Source organism: Carlito syrichta, unplaced genomic scaffold (genome assembly GCF_000164805.1).
Source record: "Carlito syrichta isolate Samal-C Ts95f unplaced genomic scaffold, Tarsius_syrichta-2.0.1 Scaffold308165, whole genome shotgun sequence".
NCBI lineage: Eukaryota > Metazoa > Chordata > Mammalia > Primates > Tarsiidae > Carlito > Carlito syrichta.
In genome coordinates, this window is record NW_007252261.1 from 23,324 (window position 1) to 46,770 (window position 23,447).

A 23,447-nucleotide genomic window follows, 5' to 3' on the forward strand; every position below is an offset into this window, starting at 1 on the left:
TACACACAGAGGTTTTTTTGGGGGGCGAGGGATACTTCTTACATCTAACAAATAGCAGGTGTCTATCATAAAATAAGTTAGTACATTATTTAAAATTAGAGAATGCAGACAACGTCATAGTTGTGTTACTTGCTTATCTGAATTTTCCTTAGACATTGATGTATCTTCCCACCTTCCTCCCAAACCCTAAGAAATATGTGCCTATGCTTAGACTCCCGAAAAGTAAGAAGAGATGTAATTGGGATACACATTTTGAGAAGCATCACATAGACGTCTAGAGGGAGCATATTGTAAGAACACAGAATCGGTGTTGATTAATATGTTACGGTAACTGTAAGATTAGTTGGTTATCTAGCACCCAAAACTCAGAAATCAGAGCTCATATTTAATCACTCTAAAACCTAAATCTAACTTGGTTGGCTAAATAATAATATGTGATGACACAAAAATGAGTAAATATTTCCTACAGCACATGCATTTAATTTTCTAGGAGTAAATTATCATTTATTAAATATTTCAGCAATAAAGTGCCACTCTACTTACAGTGTTCCAGGGATGAGTCACTGTTCTTCTGATATTAATATGTTTGATGACTGTGCTAACAACAATTATTTAAAAGATAGATACAAGCCGGGCTCGGTGGCTCAGCCTGTAATCCCGCGCCTTTGGGAGGCTGAGGTGAGTGGATTGCCTGAGCCCACGGCTTCGAGACCCGCCTGGGTGGTGAGACCTCATCTCTACAATAAATCAAAAAATCAACCAGGCGTGGTAGCACATGCCTGTAATTCCGGCTACTTGGAAGGCTGAGGTGGAAGGATCCCCGGAGCCCAGCAGGTCGAGGCTGCGGTGCCCGGGAGCAGCCACTGCACTCCAGTCTGGGCGACAGAGTGAGACTCCAACTCAAAAAAAAAAAAAAACCAAACCAAAAAAATAAAAGATAGATACAATCAACTGAATACAGTCTAGTTGAATAGACATAACATACGCAGTCTAAATAAATAGGGGGAAAAGGTCTGAAGCATTTATGTGGGAAAGGCGCCCATGGATCTAGATGGAAAGGCACGGGTCACATCAAGAGGGCATCTTTCTCAAATTGTCTTCTTTTCTTGGAGCCATACAAAATTTTTGCACCTGGGACAAGCACCATTGTATGATGCAGAAGGGGTGAAAGCCATGGCTTGCATTTGAAAAGTACATAATCTTTTATTCCCCCTAAACATTGTATTGAAATGAGGGAAGAAATATAATAGTAGGTAACAATTCAATCTCAAAATATGACAATTAAGGCCAAAATTTCTAACCTTCCCTTTCCTCATATCAGACCCATCAATATTATCTAAGGTTTCAATGTATTTTAAGTTAGTAGAACCTAACCTCTGCTGTTCCACTGTCTTAATCTCCAAACAGAAGCTGTTTATGTTCATCTGACACAGCATGTCTTTAGAGACTTATTTATAGCTTATGTCATGTTTCTTGAATATCTTTTATAATTTCTTTGAAATGAATGAGACAATGGTATCTATCTACACAGATATATACCTTGTATGTAATCAATACTAAATAAATATTTGTTAAATAATGGCACACTAAGTTGAAATTTTTTTTTTTTGCTTCACAAATGTTTCTATAGATGTGGAGATAAAACAATGAGACATTTAATCCACTTCCAGTTAAGTAATATTTATCTTGCAAGTAGAGACTGGACTCTTTGTTTGATTTGTGGATTATTTTAATGGGTGATTTAAAGTAGAAGTAAAATTTAGAAGTGAAGATTTATTACTGGAATTAGCTGTTCTGGGAAAACAAACATCAGGATAACTGGAGACATGAGGAAAGCAGGAGTGAAGTTCAACAAGGCAAGACACTACTTTAGCATTTGCTACTGTTGAGGCACCCAGTTATACCATCAGTTTAATGATGTCAATCTAAGAACTAAAAATCATATGATTTAAATTTAAGGCAGCTGTTGAACTCAAAACTTTACTCCAGCACTAAAAAAGTTTAAAACAATGTTGCTTCAGGATGTATTAGGACAGGAGTTAGGATCATGAATACAATTAAAACCAAATGAAAGTTAGCAGAAGCTACTGAAGTAAACTATTATAAAAGATATGATCCAGCAGAGACATCCTCATCTTCACGGTACAATATAGTTGCAAATGACAAAGGGCTATTTTATCTCAGTGTCACACAGACAAGAAGCTTTGCAGAATAGTGCAGATGATGAATGGTTGCATCCAAGACTTTGGATTTGTTCATCACAGTTTGTGTATTCATCATAGTAGAGGCAGGGGTTAGCTGAAATAAAATGGCATGGTTTTAACATATTGTCTTTAAAAAATCACATATGCTGAGAAAAGAGACAATATTCTTAAAGATATAAAGAAAAATCTTACTAACAATAGCTAATTAAATTTGATTTGTATGAGTTAGCTAAACCTGAATGCAAAACAGGTAATGAATTAAGATCACATAAGAAAGCAAAAAGTAAACATTCTTGTCTTGGAATAAAATAAGTTTTTTTATCACAAATTTTTAAATCCAATATATGTAGATTGGAGATGAATCATCTTTCTAATTACACTGTTATGTTGAAAGCATCAATGATGCCAATAGCAACACAAAAGTAAAAAATGATAAAAGTTTCATTTTTTAGTCGAATTATCTCATGCTGTGCCCTCCAATAATAAAGTTTTACTTTGGATTATTAGAAGTTATATACAGCTATTGTAAAAACTGAATAAAAAGCATATATAAGTACAAAAACGAGTAAATATTTCTTACAGCACATGCATTTAATTTTCTAGGAGTAAATTATCATTTATTAAATATTGCAGCAATAAAGTGCCACTCTACTTACAGTGTTCCAGGGATGAGTCACTGTTCTTCTGATATTAATATGTTTGATGACTGTGCTAACAACAATTATTTAAAAGATAGATACAATCAACTGGATACAATCTAGTTGGATAGACATAACATATGCAGTCTAAATAAATAGGGGGAAAAGGTCTGAAGCATATATGTGGGAAAGGTGCCCATGGATCTAGATGGAAAGGCACGGGTCACATCAAGAGGGCATCTTTCTCAAATTGTCTTCTTTTCTTGGAGCCATACAGAATTTTTGCACCTGGGACAAGCACCATTGTATGATGCAGAAGGGGTGAAAGCCATGGCTTGCATTTGAAAAGTACATAATCTTTTATTCCCCCTAAATATTGCATTGAAATGAGTGAAGAAATATAATAATGGGTATATATTTAATCTTTCTCCACCCAGTTGTTATCTCAATTAACATTATGATTGTTTTTCCCATCTTGCTCTGTTGCATGGGCATTCATACACACAGCTACATCTAGGTACTTACACATGCAGAAATGCACACAAAATTATCCAATCAGTATAAAGATATCACATTTTAAAATTGTGCTAATGTCTATAAAAACTTACTAAGATATTCTTTAACCTGTATTTCTCTGTCAAAATGTACAAACAAATATTATTCTATATATGAAGGCAAGAATAACCATAATGTACTTTCTCTTCTTTGAGATTTTCTTAATTCGGTATATACTCTTGAGTCTTGAATCTTGATAATTTGGAGGTCAATTTAAGTTTTCCTATTATACCTTTCACTTACAGTCTGATCATTGCATCATTTTATATCAATCTTATACATTTGCATTTACATTTATGTTCTACTGTTTATTTTAATCAGTATCCTTCTACATTATATGCTTTTCACCTTCCTAAATTGTTAAATTGATTCACTATCAGTAACTTGGAGGATGACTGCAGTAGATTTTTTAAAGCACAATAGCAAGATTAAGTGTGGATGTCATATTACTACCTGAACAATCTTTGATTCTGTATCTCTGCTTTTTTTTCCCCTATATTCAATAATTTGCAAAGGTCATTACTACTTTAAAAATCAATTGCACATCATTTCCAATGTATTCTTTAATGTATGTTCTGGGAGAATACATATCAGTGGATGTTTTTCTTTAGAGGTAACATGCTTTTTTCTTTGAGTCTGTATGTTGTTTTAATCCGACTTTTTCTTTTATTCTTAATTTATATAATTTTTCCAATATTATAAATAGTATTTATTGTTTTCATAATTTTTATTTGAATTATGGTAAATTAATTATATTTGCATATTCAGGTTTTGCATTTTTAGCATTGCTTTTGCCCAATATGCCTCATTCTTTAGTTTCTATATGCATTTAATATTTATTGTCTTATACATTTATAAGTAAATAAAAAGCTTATGATATATATCTTTTGTGTGGTAAGTTCAATTGCCTTTAGTAACATTTCTTTCTTTCTTACTTTCCTTTTACTTCTATTACATTGTTCATACCACTACAGACATTGCTTTTTTCATCTAGATTGAAAAACTCTACTCACTCAACATCCTTCCTCTCTGCAAGGCACAGATAATTAGTTGATTTTTACTTCAAGGGGGAGAAAATGTCTCTCCAACCTCATTTTTTAAAATGGAATATAAAAAGTGAAAGAGAGAGAGAGAGAGAGAGGTAAATGAGAATGCAAGAAAAGAGTGCAAAAAGAAGAAAAAAGAAGAAGAAATAAGAAAGGAGAAAAAGCAGAGAAAGAAGAATCCATTTTCCCTTCTTTAAAAGCTAATAGAGTAACCTGGCAAGGGGAAGGGAAATAAGTCTTTCGGTCTTTCAAGTCTGAAGTCACAGGATATTTTTCTTGGTTTTGTTATTTCCCCACAGACTTATTGAAGTTTACCTCAATTAATATTATTCATGTGGATTTACAAATCACTTTTGCAGACAGACTCTGAAAAAGGGAATTTTGCTAGGTAAGGAAATAAACATACAAATGGCATCCATTTGGCTAATACTTCAATTTTGGTCATATTTCCTTAAGAAATTTTTAAAAAGTCTATAAGGAATAATGTGACTGTCAGCTTACTTCTTAGATGTTTTAGAAGAAACACAGAAGAAAAAAGATCACTTAGTAAAAAATTGCATGCCATGATAAGTGGTCAGGCAAACCAGGAAGTCAAGGAGCAGCAAGCAATCTGAGGACCCTGGCCAACTGAAAGCTATGTGCCTAATTTATGGCTTGCAATAAGGGAGGTCAGGAACTTCTCAGAGAGCAGAGAAAAATTTATACTTACATTAACATTTTACCTAGGTTGACCCTAATTAAGTCTTTTAATCTTTTGAGTGGGAACTCAGGTTCTCAGACCTAGACACTGTAATTTCCATGGCTGTAGTTTAAAGCAATGGTCTTTGGTCACTCTGAGGATGGAGGGTAAGCAGAAATACTATTGATATCTTCTGCAGTAAAATTCATATGACAATGCTAGAAAAGCGAAATATTGTTCGAGGCTTAATTTAAAGGACATATGGCTCCCAGGTAAAATTGGTTAACTTTAAGCAAACTAAATGTATACAACTTACTACAAAGCTTATCTTCACAGTCATGTGGACACTCTTCACACGGGGTGCCTGTCTTATAAGGTTGATTTTTTGTTTCAGGATAATTTCCCCTTAAAGAAGAAAAAAAGAAAAATTGATTTAATAAAATCCATCTTTGGAAAATTTATATGAAACTTGATTTACTATGTACTACCTGTTTTAAGGACAAAATGTATAAACATTCTTGTAAAGAGCCAATGATAGGTTTTAAGATGGGTATGAGCTTTCTAGTCTTACAGATGTGATTATATTTTCAGCATGTACATCCAGCAAATATGAATGTCATAAGAATATTCAAGCAATGTACATGTTTTTGGAATGTCACATGCTAATGGTACTTGAGACTTTTGAATAGTCAAAGCCTAAGAAGAAGAAGAGGGCTTTAGGGCCTATTACAAAAGAATGCTATTCCTAATTAACACCCATAAAAACTTGGTTAACCATCATGTAAAAGGACATGCTTTTTACCAATGTTAAGAAAAAATCTTAAATGAGGCAAATTGATATTTTCATTTAATCTTTCATTATGTCATGAGAAACCTGATGCACGTTAGTGTCTTTTTTTGAAACACATGGTGTCTATAAAAGAGGAAAGTACTTCAGTATGGATAAAACTAAACTGTTAGGGTGTGGAAAAGAGAGAGTAGATAATAATCTCCAGTTATGGGTTACTTAAACATTTTAGCAAAGACAATTCTAGCCTGCATAAATCTGAAAACAAAATGAAGATAATATCAGATCAATGGGTTAACCTCAAGAAAACAGAATGTGTAAAACTTACTGCACCATTAGTTATTTGATTTCTTCCTTTGACATCTGAACTGCTAAAATTTCACTTTATGAAAGAAAGTTATTACTAAATTTAGTAAAGCATTTAGTAAGAAAGACTTGAACTAATCTTCAGCCAAGAAAATTCCCCTATCACAGTTCTCTATGTGTTGTGCTTTTTTTATCAGCTGAAGTTTACTACGGACCACCAGCTTTTACAAGTATGCAGTGCAAATGATTTTTTATAAATGCAAAGTGATGTTATTATCTCCAGCACAAATTATATAAATAAAATACCAACAAATTTTAACTATTGAAATCAAGACATAGTAAGGCCAGATAATAAATCACATAGAGTTAATATGTAAATATATTACATTCTAGTGAACCCATAGTGATATTGGAGATCTCATTTATAATGTAAATATGGTAGTGTGCTATCAAATCATGGTCGTTGATTTATATTGAACATCTTTTATTGTGCTACATACATAAGAGAAGTGATTAAACACCATGCTTGGAGCTTATATTGTGGTGGAAAGGTATTCGAGTTAATCTAGAAAATACATGTAGCTGTGGGAGACATGTAAAGACCTGTCACTGACTTTCATGAGCAGAAATGATGTTAAACTGGCATTTGTTGTCAAATATCAGGTGGTTATATCCAGCTCTGAATAATCTTTCCTTTTCTTCCCTTTTCTTCCCTTTTCCATCACTGGAGCCTGGGCCCTGCAGTCATCCTTGTCTAACTTGATCTTGCTCCATGACCATAGTTGATGATACAAGAAAGTACACTTGACCCTCACTGAAGGAATCAGATTAATTTTTCTAGGATTTGTGAGTAGTACCTGTGATAGAATCTATAAAATGTAAATTTAATTTCTAGAGAAGACACACATCAATATTTGAACTAGAAAGCTAAGTATAGGAAAAACACTTGGCTTTTTCTACTTTGAGATGCCACTGCATTTCTGTCCTTGTGTTCTATAAACACTCCTGTTTTGTTGAAGTAAATATCCTTGTTTCTTTCCTTAAACTAACTCAAAATATTCTTGTTTTTTTGCTTAAGCAAATTTGTTTCCCTAACAACTATTTGACGAATCAATGACACATAGGAAGACTACTGGTAAACTGTTATTAATTTTTTTTTGAGTTTTTAAAAAATAATGTTTGAAAACCTAGATCAGGTTACTTTAGTTGGACACATTTTTAAAATCTGTGAAAAATAGTAATACATACTCATGACAGTAATGACAGATGTAGAGATATCGAGGTAATCCTTTCTGACGGCATGATGCAATGCCACAGCCAATAAGGTAAGAAGTGGCCCAAACAATCTGCAAAGATAGTTATTTTACTACCAATTTGATATTTTACTAAATGACTACAATATCAATATTATTATCTATGATTACTTTTAGGTTTACTTTGGGTATGGTTCAATGAGTAGTCAAAGAACCAAAAAGATTCCAACTTTTCTAGATAACACATGTAGACACACACACACACACACACACACACACACACAAAACAGGGCTGCAAACAATTTAAACCAGGTAGAGAAAATCAAGTTGACGGAGGGCAGTGACTTGATGATTGGCATTTTATTTATTTATTATAGTTTATTTTTCTATGGAAATACGTTGGGATTTGCATGTGCTTTCTAATTTAGAGAAGAACCTCAATGTTCATTTTTTCTGAGATATGAGAAATGGGTAGAGAGAGGGTCCAGTTTTTTTTAAGTGGTATTGAGCACTTTTTAATGAACAGACTGGTGTCCAAAAATGTACTTAAATGCTGCCCTTCTGTACGTTGGTGGTACATGACTATGTACTGGACTCATTTCTCAGATTAAATTATCTAGTGTGTTCAGGGATAATCAGAGTCCTGCATCAACCCTCCCTAACTCATTCTTATTGGAACCAAAGGTTTATTATTAATTGTTACTAAGAAACATGAGTGGGTATCATCAACCCTGGCTCATTCTCTCTTTTTTGTCAAACCTATATGGAACATTACTTAATATGATGACGCCTACTTGGTGATTAAATAAAAATCAAACCATGGAAGGAACTTTTCTTATTGGTCAGAGAACAGGTCTAGTGTAGAGTTCTGAGGTGGCTTAAAATCTTTCTCTGTCACTTCTCAGTTTGGTGGTAGAAATCATATCTGTAAAATCATATCTGGGGATTTCATTTCCTATCTGTAAAACAGGATTAATAATGCTATCCTTTATGTCAGGGATTCCCAGTCCCCAGGCCATGGACCGTGACCTGTTAGGAACCAGTCTGCACAGCAGGAGCTGAGTGGTGAACTGAATCAGCAAAGTTTCATCTGTATTTATGGCCGATCCTCATCACTCACATTACCACCTGAGCTCCACCTTCTGTCAGATCAGCAGTAGCATTAGATTTTCATAGGAGCGTGAACTCTATTGTGAACTGAACATGAGAAGGAATCTAGATTGCCCACAACTTCTGAGAATTTAATGCCTGATGATCTGAGGTGGAGTTGAGACGGTGATGCTAGCACTAGAAACTGGCTGCAAACCAAGATTGGCATTAGCAGTCAGTTGCTAAATCAATTGCTTGCATACTCAGATGAAAACCCTATCAGTGAGTGCAAGTGAGTTGATGTATTTCATTGTACAGTGGCATCTAGTGTCAGGCTTTAAGTCAGAATCTGACACTTATTTCAGTCTGTGCATAGCCCCCCTATTCTTTTATTTACCACTTCCATTTGTGTCTCTTTTTTTAAAAATGGTGAGTTGTATTATTATTTCATTGTATATTGCAATGCAATAATAATAGAAATAAAGTGAACAATCAATGTCATGTGCTTGAATCATCCCGATACCATCCTCCCCACACTCATCCTTGAAAAAATTGTCTTCCACGAAGCCAGTCCCTGATGCCAAAATGGTTGAGGACCTCTGCTTTACATCATAAGTAAATGGTGGAAATTAAATAAAAAACATTTAAATAATTGGAAAAGAAAATATTTTCAATAAATGTGATTGATTTCACTGCCCCTTCCCTGCCCCTACATGAATGAGCTTAGAGAGGTTTTCTCTCAGCTAATCCTGGGAACTTTGTTCACATTTCTGCTCCTGTTATTGATCAGAATATTTTGCTGTGACTCCTTTAGACAAAATGTTTGTTTCTTCACAGAGAGAGGTTTTCATGATTTCTAGTTATGCTACTAACATGTATAAGTTGTTGCCAAACCTATTACTTTATCTGAGATTTAATGATTGCAAGTTCTTCCTTTTGATCTTTCTAAAAAAAGGACAATGTTGAACTCAGAATCTAATGAAGCACATAACTAGAGAAATAATTTTGATGATGAAAATTCAGTTGAACATCTATTTTGCCGAGTTCTCTGAATACATTAATGGGTAGTAAGATGATTAAACTTAATTTATTCATTTATTTCTTCAGCTTATACTAAGAGAACATTTTGAAACTCATTAGGTGTTCAGACACAAATAATTTTTTAAAAATGCCTTTCATTTTATGAAATTGTTTAATGCACATACTAATGTATTTATACAGGACTTCAGATAATTGAAAATGTTTCTGTTTTCTACAGTGTTAAATTTTATGCAAATAAAGACAAATTTCTTTGATTTTGTTATTCAACTTTTTGGACACAAGTAATGAGAGAAATCATTTTTATAAAACATTTTCTATTTTTAAAATGATGTTGATTGAGTTTGAAGGAAGTAAATCAAGATTATTTGAGGTCAATGGAGTTGAGTTACTATATTGGAATGATAGGGTTAGTGTTTTTGTGATGGAATTAGTATGTTTGTTGACTTTTATGTAAAAGAAATAGAAGGCAGAAATCAATATCACAAGCTTGTTAGATTTTTAGCTCTGTAGGTATTCATTTAATTTGTAACTTCTAATCCTTTGTCAAGGTAAATTATATAATTAAAGTGTTTAATGTTAAGACACTTGACTTCCAGTCACATACCCTTTGTGTCTAATTCTTAAAAGAAAAATGATATTTACTATGTTCTATTTAAGATTTCTGCATTATTATTCATAAGTGACTAAGCCTCTGATCTTTAAATTTTTAATCATCAGTCTTTCTTTTCTTTTTTTTTTTTTGAGTTGGAGTCTCACTTTGTTGCCTAGGCTGGAGTGCAGGGGCTCATGGCCACCCCAGCATCAACCTGCTGGGCCCCGGCGATCCTCCTGCCTCAGCCTTTCAAGTAGCTGGAACTACAGGCACACACTACTATGCCTGGCTAATATTTGATTTTGTATTGTAGAGTCGAGGTCTCGCCAAGTTGCCCAGGCTGGTCTTGAACCCGTGGGCTTAAGCAATACACTGACCTCAGCCTCCCAAAGTGCTGGGATTATAGGCTGAACCACCGAGCCTCATCTATCATCAGCTTTTAATATTAATTTTAAGTAGGCTTTATTTCAAGTAGATTTTATTTTAAATTTTGTGAAACTTATCAATATGCACATGGGAAACATAGCAGTCTGTAACCAGAAAAGGAACCCTCTCAAGACATGTATCATGCTGGAACCCTGATCTTAGACATACAGTCTTCAGAAATTTGGGAAAATAAATTTTTGTGTTTAAGTCATTCAAGATGTGGTATTTTATCATGGTAGACTGAGAACAGTAATACAGATTTTGGTACCAAGAACTGAGATGTTGTTGTAATACATATCTAAAAGTCTTTATGCTTCTCTGAAATTGGGCAATGGGTAGAAACTGGAAGAATTTTTAAGTGCATTCTATAAAAAATGCAGATTACCTTGGTAGCACTACTGATTAGTAACATAGACATTAAAGGGAATTCTGATAATAATTTCAGACAGAAATGAAAGACATGCTGTTAGAAACTGGAGGAAATGCAGTCTTTGTTATAAAGAACCAAAAAACTTGGCTGCATTGTGGTCCACTGTTTTGTGGAAGGTAGAAATTGTGAACAATAAGCTTGGATATTTAGTTGACAAGATTTCAAAGAAAAGGAGTGACTGGTTTCTCCTTACCAGTCATGTTAAAATGCAAGAGGGGAGTGATAAATTGAAGAAATTCTTAAGCAAAGAAGAACCAGAACTTGAAGATCTACTAAATTATCAGTGCATCCATATTGCAAAAAATGAGAAAGCATTTTCTGAAGAGAGCACTAAGGGTGTAGATAAACAACCATTTGATAGAGATATTATCGATGTGTCTTATGCATTAAATCATCCATCTCAGAAAGACCAGAAATAGAGATGAGTTTATACTAGCAGAGATACTACCAGCTTGAACTAAAGGGGACAGAAGAAAGCAGAACAAAATGAAGGAAGGCTGTCAGACTTCTTAGAATCTACAGAATGGAATAATAGTGATATTTGACTGCAAGCATGCTTTATCCTCCAAGGAAAAGAACGAACAACCTCCAAAATGATCAAAAGATTATGAGGACTGTCATTCCCACTACAGGTTCAGGGGGCAAGGCTCTTTCCTGTTTAGGTTAAAAGAGTAGGGTCTCTTCAGGTGACCTCTGAAGACAGCCATGTTAGCAGGACCTCTGCAGAATCATTTCATGAGGCTGCCCCATTGAGCTGAATGGTAAAGGTTGCACACAGAACCACGAGTGATGCTGCCCCCAAGTGGTCCTAGAGGGCAGAGCATCAAGCCGAAGAATTATTCTCCAGCCTTAAGCCCTAATGGGGAATTTCTCTTGCTAGATTTTGGACTTGCTTGGGAACCATCACGACTTCCTTTTTTCCTATATCTCTCTTTTGGATTAAGATACTTTTTCTATGCTTATTCTACCATTTCATTTTGAAAGCATATAACTTTTCTTATTTCATAGGTTGACTGCTGGAAAGGGAGTTTACCACAGGATGACTCATACTTTGTATCTCATGCATTTAGATAATACTCAGATAATATTTAGATGACTCTTTGGGTTTTAGACTTTAGAGTTGATGCTAGAATACGTTAAGAATCTGGGGGTTCTTGGTATTGAATTAATGTATTTGCACATGAGAAGAAAATTTGGGGGTAGGAGAGGCAATGGTACAATGTTATGAGCTGGATGTTTATGGTTCCATAAAATTCATAGTCTGTAGCCCTAACCCACAATATATCTGTATTTGAAGATGAGGTTTCTCGGTCAGGTGTGGTGATTCAGTCTGTAATTCCAGCACTTTGGGAGACTGAGGTGAGAAGATTGCCTGAGGATGTGGGTTTGAGACTAGCCTGGGCAACTTGCTGAGACCTAGTCTCTACAATAAATCATAATAGCTAGCCGGACGTGGTGGAGTGCGTCTGTAATTCCAGCCACTTGGAAAGCAGAGGCAGAAGGATCGCCTAAGGCCAGCAGGTCGAGCTGCGGTAGCCAGGAGCATGCCATTGCACTCCAGCCTGGGCAACAAGAGTGAGGCTCCAAATAAAAAAAAAAACAAAAAACACAGATGAGGTTTCTAAAAAAAGTAATTGTTTGAATAAAGTTCTAAGACTGGGGCCCTTTTCCAGTAGGATTGCTGCCCTTATACAAAGAGATGCTAGAAAACTCTCTTTCACACTCTTGTCTCTCTCTCTCTCTCTCTCTCTCTCTCTCTCTGCACTAAGAAAGGACCATGTTAGGACATGATGAGTAGGAGGCCGTCTACAAGTCAGGAAGAGAGCTTTCATTGAAATTGACCATGCTCTACTAAGATCTTAGATTTCCAGGGTCCAGAATGTGGGAAAAAATAAATTTTAATCCACCCAGCTTGCAGTATTTTGTTATGACATTCTAAGCAGACCAATATTGTAAGAATGTGAAGAAATAGAAAATGTTGTGAATTGCTGGTGGGAATGTGAAATGATGCAGCTGTAGTAGAATGTAGTGTGGCAGTTGCTCAACTAATAGACATAGAATTCACATGTGATCCAGCAATTCCCCCTCTGGGTATATTTCCAAAAGAGTTGAAAGCAGACGCTTAAACTGATATCTGTGTACTTATATTCATAGCAGCATTATTCACAAAAGTCCAAAAATAAAACCAACTCAAATGCCTTAGTGTTATGAAGAGAACACTAAGGGTATGACTGGACAATCATTTGATGTAAAGAATGTCTCTATCCATGAATTGACAAGCAAAAGACAATCTATACAGACAGTGAAATATTAGACTTTGAAAAGGATAAAATTCTTCCATACTACAATGTGGATGAACATGGGTTTAATATATGATAAGTGCATTAAGACAGACAGAAAAGGACAAATAAGGTATGATTCCAATTTTATGAGGGTACTTTAAATAGTCAAATTCACAGAGAAAGTAGAGTGGAGATTGCCAGTGGCTTGGGGGTAGGGAGGAACAGATAGTTTTTTAATGAGTACAGAGTTTCAGTTTGGGAAAATGAAAATATTCTGGTGGTGGTTACACAACAATTTGGATGTACTTAATGCCACTGAACATTAATGCCACAAGACTTAAAAATGGTAATGTTTTGTTATGTATTTTTTACCACAATAAAAATAAAGATGGAAATAAGGTTGATGTTTTATGATTTTGTGACTTCCTGGAAAACCTATTGAGTAAAGAAGAAAGCAGGGAGGTTAAACCTCTTCTCTAAGCCATGTTTCGAGGGAATAACATTTCCTTCTGTTCCAAATTACAAAAGGAACTCAGTAGGTTGCTCAAGGACTGCAATAAGCAGGCAGAGTGATTTTCAGTTTTTTCTTACTCACTTTCCTTTCCCACACATGCTTATAATTTCTTGACCAATGAGTGTATTTCCCAACACATAGGGTACCTGAGTGTAATGGTCAGTCATTATGTCATCATCTGATGTCCATTGCCCGTATTTGAAATTTTTAGACTCACTGTGCCAGACTCCAATTACATGTGACCACGAAACAGGGTAAGATGCCACATGCATATTTTCTCCACAAAAAGTATCTGAAAGAAGACATAGAGATGAGTCATACTCTTAACAAATTGAAAACATTATGCAAGGAGAGTGTCCTTGTTTTTGTTTTATAAATAGTTCACTGATTATCTAGGCCACATCTTATAAGAGGGGGTGAACTCAGTGGTATCCCTGCCAGAAGTCCTCTTTCTCATTGACGAATGAGCATGAGGTGCTCAGATTTGGTGAGAAGTTGACAGCAGATGATGAACAAGCTTCGAAATCCTATCAGCAAACACTTCAGTCTCTGCCTCTTCCAGGTTGATGGAGACAGGTTAACCAAATAGAAGAAGCCTATGAGGTGTAACAATGTTCACGGCTTAAAGGCAGTCCCACACAGGATTCATCATACAAAGACTTTGATTAAACATTTGGTTATTTAGCTAGTCATCCATGGTCGGTGCTTTGGGTTGAATATAATATTCAGGAGCAATCTGCTTATATCTGGGACAGGGAAGACCCATGTTGTTAATTCACTGATCAACAGCATTGGGCTAAGATTCCCAACAATCTATAGACACAAAAATTGCATTAGTACTTTTAAGTTCTTTTTAATAAAAGAAATTCTCATAGATGGTATTAATGACTATGTACATAGAAAGTACAAAAAAAAAATATTAGTTTCCAGGAAACTAGTAGTACATTATCTATTTTATGTGCTTTAAGATAGGCTCAATTTTGAGTACCTAAATTTGTCTTATTGGCAGCCCAACAATAACTCATTTCTCAACTGTGTTATTGTTCCAAAGCTAAATGAACCCCCATGGTGCTATTGTTCGGTAGCTGAGATAACCGCATAGAATGGAAACCTTCTAGGTTTCTAGCTGCACTCAACTCTTCAACAATACTGAAAGCTTTGATTCTTTTCTCCTGATGGTCATAACTTGGAATGTGAAAGTTTGAATATCTAAGTTTTAAAAATAATTAAATGGTGTACTAAAGCCACCATTCAATATCATGCATGAGCAAATGCAAATATAGACTAGATGAGTTTACTTACTCTCGCCAGCTTACTTAACAATCCCTGCTTATTATTGTGTTTTGAGTAAAAAGGTGGGTCGTTCAGACATAACTTACTTGCAAGTCTCCTCTCAAGTGGATTGCTCTCTGTTGCATCACAATACTTTGAATAAATCCTGGCATTTTGTGCTGCCTCTTCACTCCAACTCTATAGTGGGGGGGGGGAAGCACATGATTCGACAATTAACATTTTCATGATTTGATTTTAGCTATTATTTCTAAAAATCCAAGATTTGCAGTTTCTTCAACCGTACAAACTAAAATTTAAATAATGAGATTACTCTTAAATATTCTGGTAGGAAGAGAGAAATATACATTTCAATTCATTGCATTGGTCCTTGAATTCATAAATTCAAAACTTGGGAATAATGTTTGGATGGAACTTCCCTCTCCGATATAGTATAGAAATTAAGCAAATGCTCGGTAAAACAGATCAAAGTTATAAACTCAGCCCAGTCATTTATTAGTAGGTTTACCTCAGACACATTATTTTTTTCTTTCTGTAAAATGTGACCTATAGCTAATACCCAAAGGTTTGTTCAAAAATCAAATGTGATACTCCAAGCAATACAACTGTAATGTGTGAAGTCTTATGCTATGTGCCCAATAAAAACTGATAGCTATGATTGGAAGCAAGTATAGAGTCACATACTCCATCTAAAATTATGAATAATAGTACAAATAATAGCTAACGCCACATGTCAGAATCTGTCATCAATTCTATATGTATTTTTACCTCAATTTAACTTCACAGCAATTCTGCAAAGGTGATAATATTATTATATCCATTTGCAAACAACAGAGTTAAAGCATAGGGGTTTAAAATAACTTTTAGGGATCATAATAACAATAAGTGAAGAAAATATGAATTCAATTAGGCTGGCTTCAGAGTGTGTGTTCTCAACTCTCAACGTGGGTCAACTGTACTGAGTTGAAGCATTTTTTTCAGTTATGACAGTAGCAGCTGTTCTCCAAGTAAGGTGAAAAGTCAGCCATAGGTTTGACAATGTGACACATTATCTCTCTAACACTCTGGTCATCACAGTGTATATACATCCACTCAAAATACTGTCCATATATCTACATGGCCAACAGAATTGTAGAGTTTGTTTTTACCATAGGCTTTTATGTAAATCATCCAGAGACTCTAGAATGTTTGAATGACACTGATAATTTCAATAATGTCTTAGGCATGGGAAGTATAGCTATCATATGTATATGCTGCCATCTCGTGGTAATTTTCTAGAATTACCCTTCACACTGAAGCATTTACTAGGCCATCAGGTGAATTAAATAACTCCTTAGCCTAGTATTGAGTAGAAACATGGCTTTGCAAGTTTTGATTGTCTCATATAAGAAAAGATGTATTTTAGTCTTAGCTATGTCTAAGTGAAGGGATAGAGATGCCACAGTGCATAGGATCTCTGGGAAGGGGGAATACCATTGTACTCAGTAGTAAAGAAAACTTACCTAGAAGTGAAATTTATCTGGCTAAAACACAGCTGACTGCTTGTAGTGTATGCTGTGATGTGGGTGCTGTGATGTGCTCCCCAGGTCTCTTTCTGCACTGAAGAACTCACTCCCCCAGAATCTTGGAATCTCACCTGGGGATAGCTCTACTATCACTCTTTCTGAAAATTGCCATCTTCCATGGGCAAATTCCTTGCCTTGGCAGGTCATTTCCAAATCGTTGGATTGTTTCTCAGTGGACATCCTGCATGCTATCCCCATCTCAGAGTCTGCTTATATTATTTGGGGAACTTACCTGAAACACTCATTATATTCAGTCTACAGTTCAGACTACTTTGGAGAAGCTGTCTGGAACATTACCTCTGATTAATGTCAGTTATATACTCTTTATTATATATTCAAAATTACAATTAAAATGAGTATTTATAGTTATATCAAAGTCTGACTTTAGCAAGTGACTCTACTTAACTAGGTCCTAATATTATGTAAGACACTTTTTTATTTTTTAGAAAATCGCTGTAATTTTGTTTAACTCTTCAGTCTTATTGTTCTTTTTTTTTTTTTTTGAGTTGGAGTCTCACTCTGTCGCCCAGACTGGAGTGCAGTGGCCGCTCCTGGCCACCGCAGCCTCGACCTGCTGGGTTCTGGCGATCCTTCCGCCTCAGCCTTCCAAGTAGCCAGAATTACAGGAGCGCGCTACCACGCCCGGCTGATTTTTTGATTTATTGTAGAGATGAGGTCTCGCTGCCCAGGCGGGTCTCAAACCTGCGGGCTCAGGCAATCCACTCACCTCAGCCTCCCAAAGGCGCGGGATTACAGGCTGAGCCACCAAGCCCGGCTTATTGTTCTTTAAATTTGCTGCTGCTAATTCTATTAGGTCAATCCTATTCATATCTTATGCATTGTTTATGGAAGAGCTAGGCCCTGTATTTCCTTTGAAATATTGATCAGTTTTGCTGGTATACTTAATTTTTCATCTTGGTGATATTTTATAATGTTATTCCTTAGAACTTGGATATATTCATTCTCGTATTTTCCAATTTTTCCTTTGTATTTGCCATTCATCTTCAATAATAAGATCTCCACAATAAGAGGATTTTTAAATTTTTTTCTTTAATCTCTTTTATAATTCTTAGTTATACTCCTTTGCTTATCTGGAAACCAAGAAATTTAGAGTCTGTTCTAAGGAAGGTATATGATTAAGAACTAGATGCCTGGCGAGGAAGCGGAGAAAAAGGAACACTTCTACACTGCTGGTAGGAATGCAAACTAGTGCAACCTCTCTGGAAGACAGTGTGGCAATTTCTGAAAGAACTACAAATTGACCTTCCATATGACCCAGCAATTCCCCTATTGGGAATATACCCAGAGGAACTCAAATCATTCTACAAAAAAGATACCTGCACACGTATATTTGTTGCAACTCTATTCGCAATAGCAAAACATTAAGCAACCATGCTGCCCATTGAAGCTGAACTGGATAAAAAATGTGATACATATACAGAATGGAATATCATGCAGCCATAAAGAAAGACAAACATATGGACTTCAAAGCAACTTGGATGGATTTAGAGTCTATCATACTCAACGATCTATCACAGAAGCAAAGAACAGAGTACCATATGTTCTCACTCATAGCAGATCTTAAACAATTATTATACTATAAGAAAGGGATTGGCAGTAGTGGGAAACTGTCAGGGGAGTGGGAGTGGGCCTGGCAGTTAAAGGAAACTGCTAGGGGAGGGAGAGGTATACCTCATCAACAAGGGTGCCTGCATAATCAAAGTTTGTTATACCTAAACCTGAATTGTTCCCACATCTTAATAAGAACAACAACAATAATAAAAAAGAACTAGATCCCTGGAGCTGGTCAATTTGCATTAGAATCTGGGCTGCAGCACTCATAATTTCAGTAAGTGACTTGGATTTCCCTGAGGCTCAGTACCATACATAATCTGTAAAATTGAGATGATGGTATTGGGAGAATTAAATGAGTTAATGTAACAAGGTACTACAAGAATGCCTGTCAATAACATTGTAACTCATGTACAATAACATTGTAACATGTAACTCATGCTACAACTCTATGCAAGAAGGTCTGTGAGAACGATTGATTTTTTTTTTTTTTGAGTTGGAGTCTCACTCTGTCACCCAGACTGGAGTGCAGTGGCCGCTCCTGGCCACTGCAGCCTCGACCTGCTGGGTTCCGGGGATCCTTCCGCCTCAGACTTCCAAGTATAGGCATGCGCTACTACGCCCGGCTGATTTTTTGATTTATTGTAGAGACGAGGTCTCGCTGCCCAGGCGGCTCTCAAACCCGCGGGCTCAGGCAATCCACTCACCTCAGCCTCCCAAAGGCGTGGGATTACAGGTTGAGCCACCGAGCCCGGCTACGATTGATTTTTTATTTTTTTGTTCAAATATCACTTTGGATTTCAAAATGACCAAGGGATACACTTCAGCATCATTTTTCTACTTATTCTCTTACTACCTCTTCATCATATGCAAGAGAAAGTTGTTCCTTAGAATCACCCTGCAGAGCCTGCACTATTTCTAACCCTAGTTCCTCTAGGCCAGGACAGAGTCCAAGGAAGCAGGCTGAAGTTGTGCATAAACCCGAGAGATACTGCTGGACGATAAATGTGAAACTAATTACCGCATACAGCTGAGACTCCCCTAAATTGCTCTTGTGGAAGAGCACACCAGGTTTATAGCAGAAAGACAATTTCTCTAAGCTTTTATGAGATACAGTGAAACTGGGGAGTAGATTTACCAGCATTTATTTTCCTGGACACATCAACAAGCTAAATATCTGGACATCTTAATTTTCAGATGAGTGTCTCAGCCTCTGAGCTACTGCCCAATGAGGACAGCTATGAAATGTCTGGATAACTTGTTAATTGTTGTTTGGTATGTGTATGAGCAGAAGCAGCATCCATTGGGAGATTGTGATGGTCTTCATGTCAGACCTTCTGAATCAGAATATCAGAGAAAAGGACTCAGGAAACTGTGCTTTGTTGAGTTTTTCAGGTGATTCTTAAGTACATTAAAGTTTGGGAAACACTGTCCTAAGGTACATAGAAATAAGAAGACGTGACTGTTGGAAATTTTGCCCATCATTGACTGTATGATTGTCAGAAAGTTACTTATCTCCTCTGGGCTTTTGTTCTTTCTTTTACTATATCATAGGTTTGCTCTGAAGGCCATACTTATAGTATACTGAAAGATTACATAACCCAATGAAATCTCAGTAAACACTTTTACTATTATTTTGATCACTGCTGTTGTTTGATCTTACCATCTTCTGCATGTTGCCGGCTGAGGGAACCACTCCTCTCCTGAGGGTGTTGTGTACATTAACAATTTCCTCTTGTACATTTTCCATCTCAGTGAGGAGTTTATCAAATTGGACTTTAGCTGGTTTTACCTGTTGCCAGAAAGTTATTCATTAGTGTTATTTATTTCAACTGGGACTTGTCACATATTATGCAGATCTATAGGCATGGTGAATTTATAGTTTATATTAAATAGACAGGGTTCTACATCATTTTTTGAATTTAAAATACCTCAGCATATTAGATTCCATTTCTCCAGTGCTAGTTTTGAGGATTTCTGAAGGTTGGGCTGACATTACATTAGACCTTAGAATAGTGCACTGGTTATTCTGTGATTAGATTTTTCATATTTATGACTCATAGTTTGGACCACGTTGAAGCACTTTTTATTGGACAATAAGAGCTACAATGGGGATGTCTTGAAATCACACTTTTTACTAAGTGACTTCCCTTCCTAGACTCATTCTCCAACCCCTATCCTCCAACAAGTGTTCTCTTAGCTTTCCAAATGAACTACTTGTATTTTAATCCTTGCCTAGTGGTGTGTGTCTGAGAGAACACACACACATATTAAGAGATTCATCAATGGGTACAATGTCTAAAGTGCTATTGACTCAAATTCTGTATGTTTTTTCTGTTCAAATGAGAAAACATTGATGCTTGCAAGTGTATGTGTAAGGAAGTATAATAGAGAGTTCAAAATCAACTTACAATCTGGAATTTGTGACTGTTCTTTTAATATTCTCACCTTTTGTCCTGCAGCTCACTAAGAAAAAAATGCATGACTGAAATATTTTATGTTAGCATTAATTTCTAGAAAGAGCACGTGTGTGTGTTTGTAATGTACATGTATCACATGTACTTCATACTTTTTTAAAAATGTGAAAAACTAAATGTACTATAATTTGAGTGGTGTCTGTTTCTTCCTCAACTACTATATGACTGTCAGCACAATTTATGAATGTGCAGAATCCAGCACTATACCTTGCCCAAATATAGAAGGCTTTGTTGTCATTTATTTTGTATCAACAGTTTTACAGTGTGGGGAGAAGGCATAAATATGAAATCCAGAAGACTCTTCTAGAGACTGTCCCTGTGGACATACTCATGTGGTACCATTTTTTGTCTTACATTGCAAGCCACTCTGGTTTGGACTGGAGTGAAGTTGAGGACCCACGAGATTCTGCATGGTTTTTACATTATAACTCTCCTTACTGCTCTGAAAACCTCTGCACTAGTGAAACTCATGGCATTTGCCTCTACCACGTCATTCCCAAACATTTGTTTAATATCCTATCATGGATTTTCTTCTCACTTCCTCTCCTCTCCTTCTAGGAAACTTTTTTATTTTTAGGGAAATAGATCCTATACACCCAGATTTCTAATCTGCTATTAAACTTTAACATGGATGACCCCAACCCTATGATATCTTAGGCACTTGAAACCTTCCTCCTTTAAACCTGTCCTTCAGTCCTCTTTAGCTACCCACTTTGATGGTCACCAACTATGTCTCATGACCATCCCAAAACACCATACTTCCCAGATTACCTGGTCAAACATTTCTTCGCCTGACCAGGATTTCCTGTTCTTTCAAGTTGCTGAGGTCAACAACTCTGATTATTCTTCAAAATAATCTAGACTTCAGACTCATTCTACATTTTCTCTACTATCCTTCTCTTGTCTTTTCTTTCTTTTTTATCTGTGTTCTCTCATTGCAACAATTTTCTTTATAAAATATTGAATCGTTTGTCTACACATTGTAATCTAGAAATACCTGCCTGAAAATACCCCAAACTTGAATGAGACTAACAGTTCCCCTGCCTGTACTGCCGGCTGAAGATTGTCAGAAAAATATCCCACAAAATGACAAATATTGGTATCGTCCTAAGTCAGTATGAGTGACTTCAGTGTCCCTTAATTCTGCTCAATTCTAAACAATTATCTAACACACTATCAACATTATTATCAAACTTTTGCACTCTATCCTATTAACTATTAACAAATACCTTCTGTTAATAGTTTGTGAAATATTCTGTTTACTTCAGTAAAGAGAAGAGATCAGAGGACTCTTCAACTCTCATGTCCAATCTGCCAATTTACCTGTTTCTGTCCCGTTTCTCCTCCCTTTTCTTTCCCCCTCCCTCCATCCCTCCCTCCCTTTTTCCCTCTCCTCCTCCTTCTTTTTCTTCTTTGTGATCCTAGAGAATGACTCATTCTTTCTAAGACCCAACTCTCCACTAGTGTTATTTAGTCCATTTTCTTCCATCTTTCCTAAAAATTTCACATTATTTCTTTTCAATTATTTTTGTGTATCTTAAGTCAGTCTTTCTCCTTGGCCCTTCCCAACGGTGTTTATTCATGATTATGCTACTTGTATCTTAAAGTAAAGAAGCAAACAAACACCTGTTTATTTATTCACATCCTCATCCAACTATTGTTCTCTTTATTCTCCTACCCTATCAAAATTCTGGAAAATTTTGCCAAATCTGTCTACAATTGCCCAAGTAATATAGTCTTGGATTCACCCTACCTTCATGTTTCCAATAAAACAGTTGTTCTACATCAGAAATGATTCTCCCCTCCCTTCTGGCATGTCTGGATAAATTTGGGATTGTCACAACAGGCATAATGGTAGGGGGAATGCTCCTGCCATTTTGTGGATAGAGGACAGGCAGAGGGCAGCCTCCCACAACATATAATTATCCTATATAAAATGTCAATACAGCTGGAGAAACCCCACATTGAAACAATTCCTATTAAGATCTGTGACAAGCCTGATTTTTATAACTAATTTTGTTTTAATGACTTTATCGCAATTACTTGGTCTATTAGTAGCCGACTCCTTTGACTAAGCTTTCAGTGTGGAAATACTCTTTCTCTCAGTGTAAAGAGGACAACGCATCCACTCCATTTTCCTCTTGCCTCTCAGACAGCTCCTGTTCTTTCACCTCAAGTGACTGAGGCTACCACCTAGTCTTCCACTGGGTTCCCAGAATCCGCTAATGCTTTACTACTCATATTCTCTCTCCCACTCCCTGATCCCTTCTTCATTCTCTAGCCAATAACTGGAATAAAAATTTCAAAACACAGTCACAATGAAGTCACTTTCCTGCTAAACGTCTTCAACAGTTTACAATTTATAGAAAGATGAACTGTTTACCAAGGCCTTTGAAGGTCATGCTTATTTCTCAGCCTCTATTAAGGATATGCGCTCCTACTTTTCTCTGCTGTAGTCACACTGATTTTCTCTTTTAGTTATCCCAACATGCCAGTTTTCATCCTGCTTTATAATATTTACCCATACTTGTCCCTTTGATAGTGTATTCTGCTAGCTTGCAAGGCCAACTTATCTTTCAGATCTCAGGTCTACCATATACTCAGAGAAGTCTCTAATTACCTCAGACAAGATGGGGCCTGGTTATTTTCTGATCACGATTCCCTGTACTTTTCTGTCAAAGGTTTTTTTCTGTAATGACTA

General features: G+C 36.1%; 1 protein-coding gene across 1 annotated transcript in view; it reads right to left on the reverse strand.

Moving 5' to 3' along the window:
* Window positions 1-2,170: 2,170 nt before the first annotated feature.
* CRISP1 (cysteine rich secretory protein 1) overlaps window positions 2,171-23,447 on the reverse strand; it is a 36,359-nt gene continuing 15,082 nt past the window's right edge. The window contains exons 3-8 of the mRNA XM_008065154.1: window positions 19,933-20,061; window positions 15,222-15,312; window positions 13,989-14,134; window positions 7,464-7,561; window positions 5,439-5,527; window positions 2,171-2,298 (exon numbers count right to left, since the gene is read on the reverse strand). Coding sequence (XP_008063345.1) covers window positions 2,171-2,298; window positions 5,439-5,527; window positions 7,464-7,561; window positions 13,989-14,134; window positions 15,222-15,312; window positions 19,933-20,061 — 681 coding nt within the window. The remainder of the gene's footprint in view (window positions 2,299-5,438; window positions 5,528-7,463; window positions 7,562-13,988; window positions 14,135-15,221; window positions 15,313-19,932; window positions 20,062-23,447) is intronic.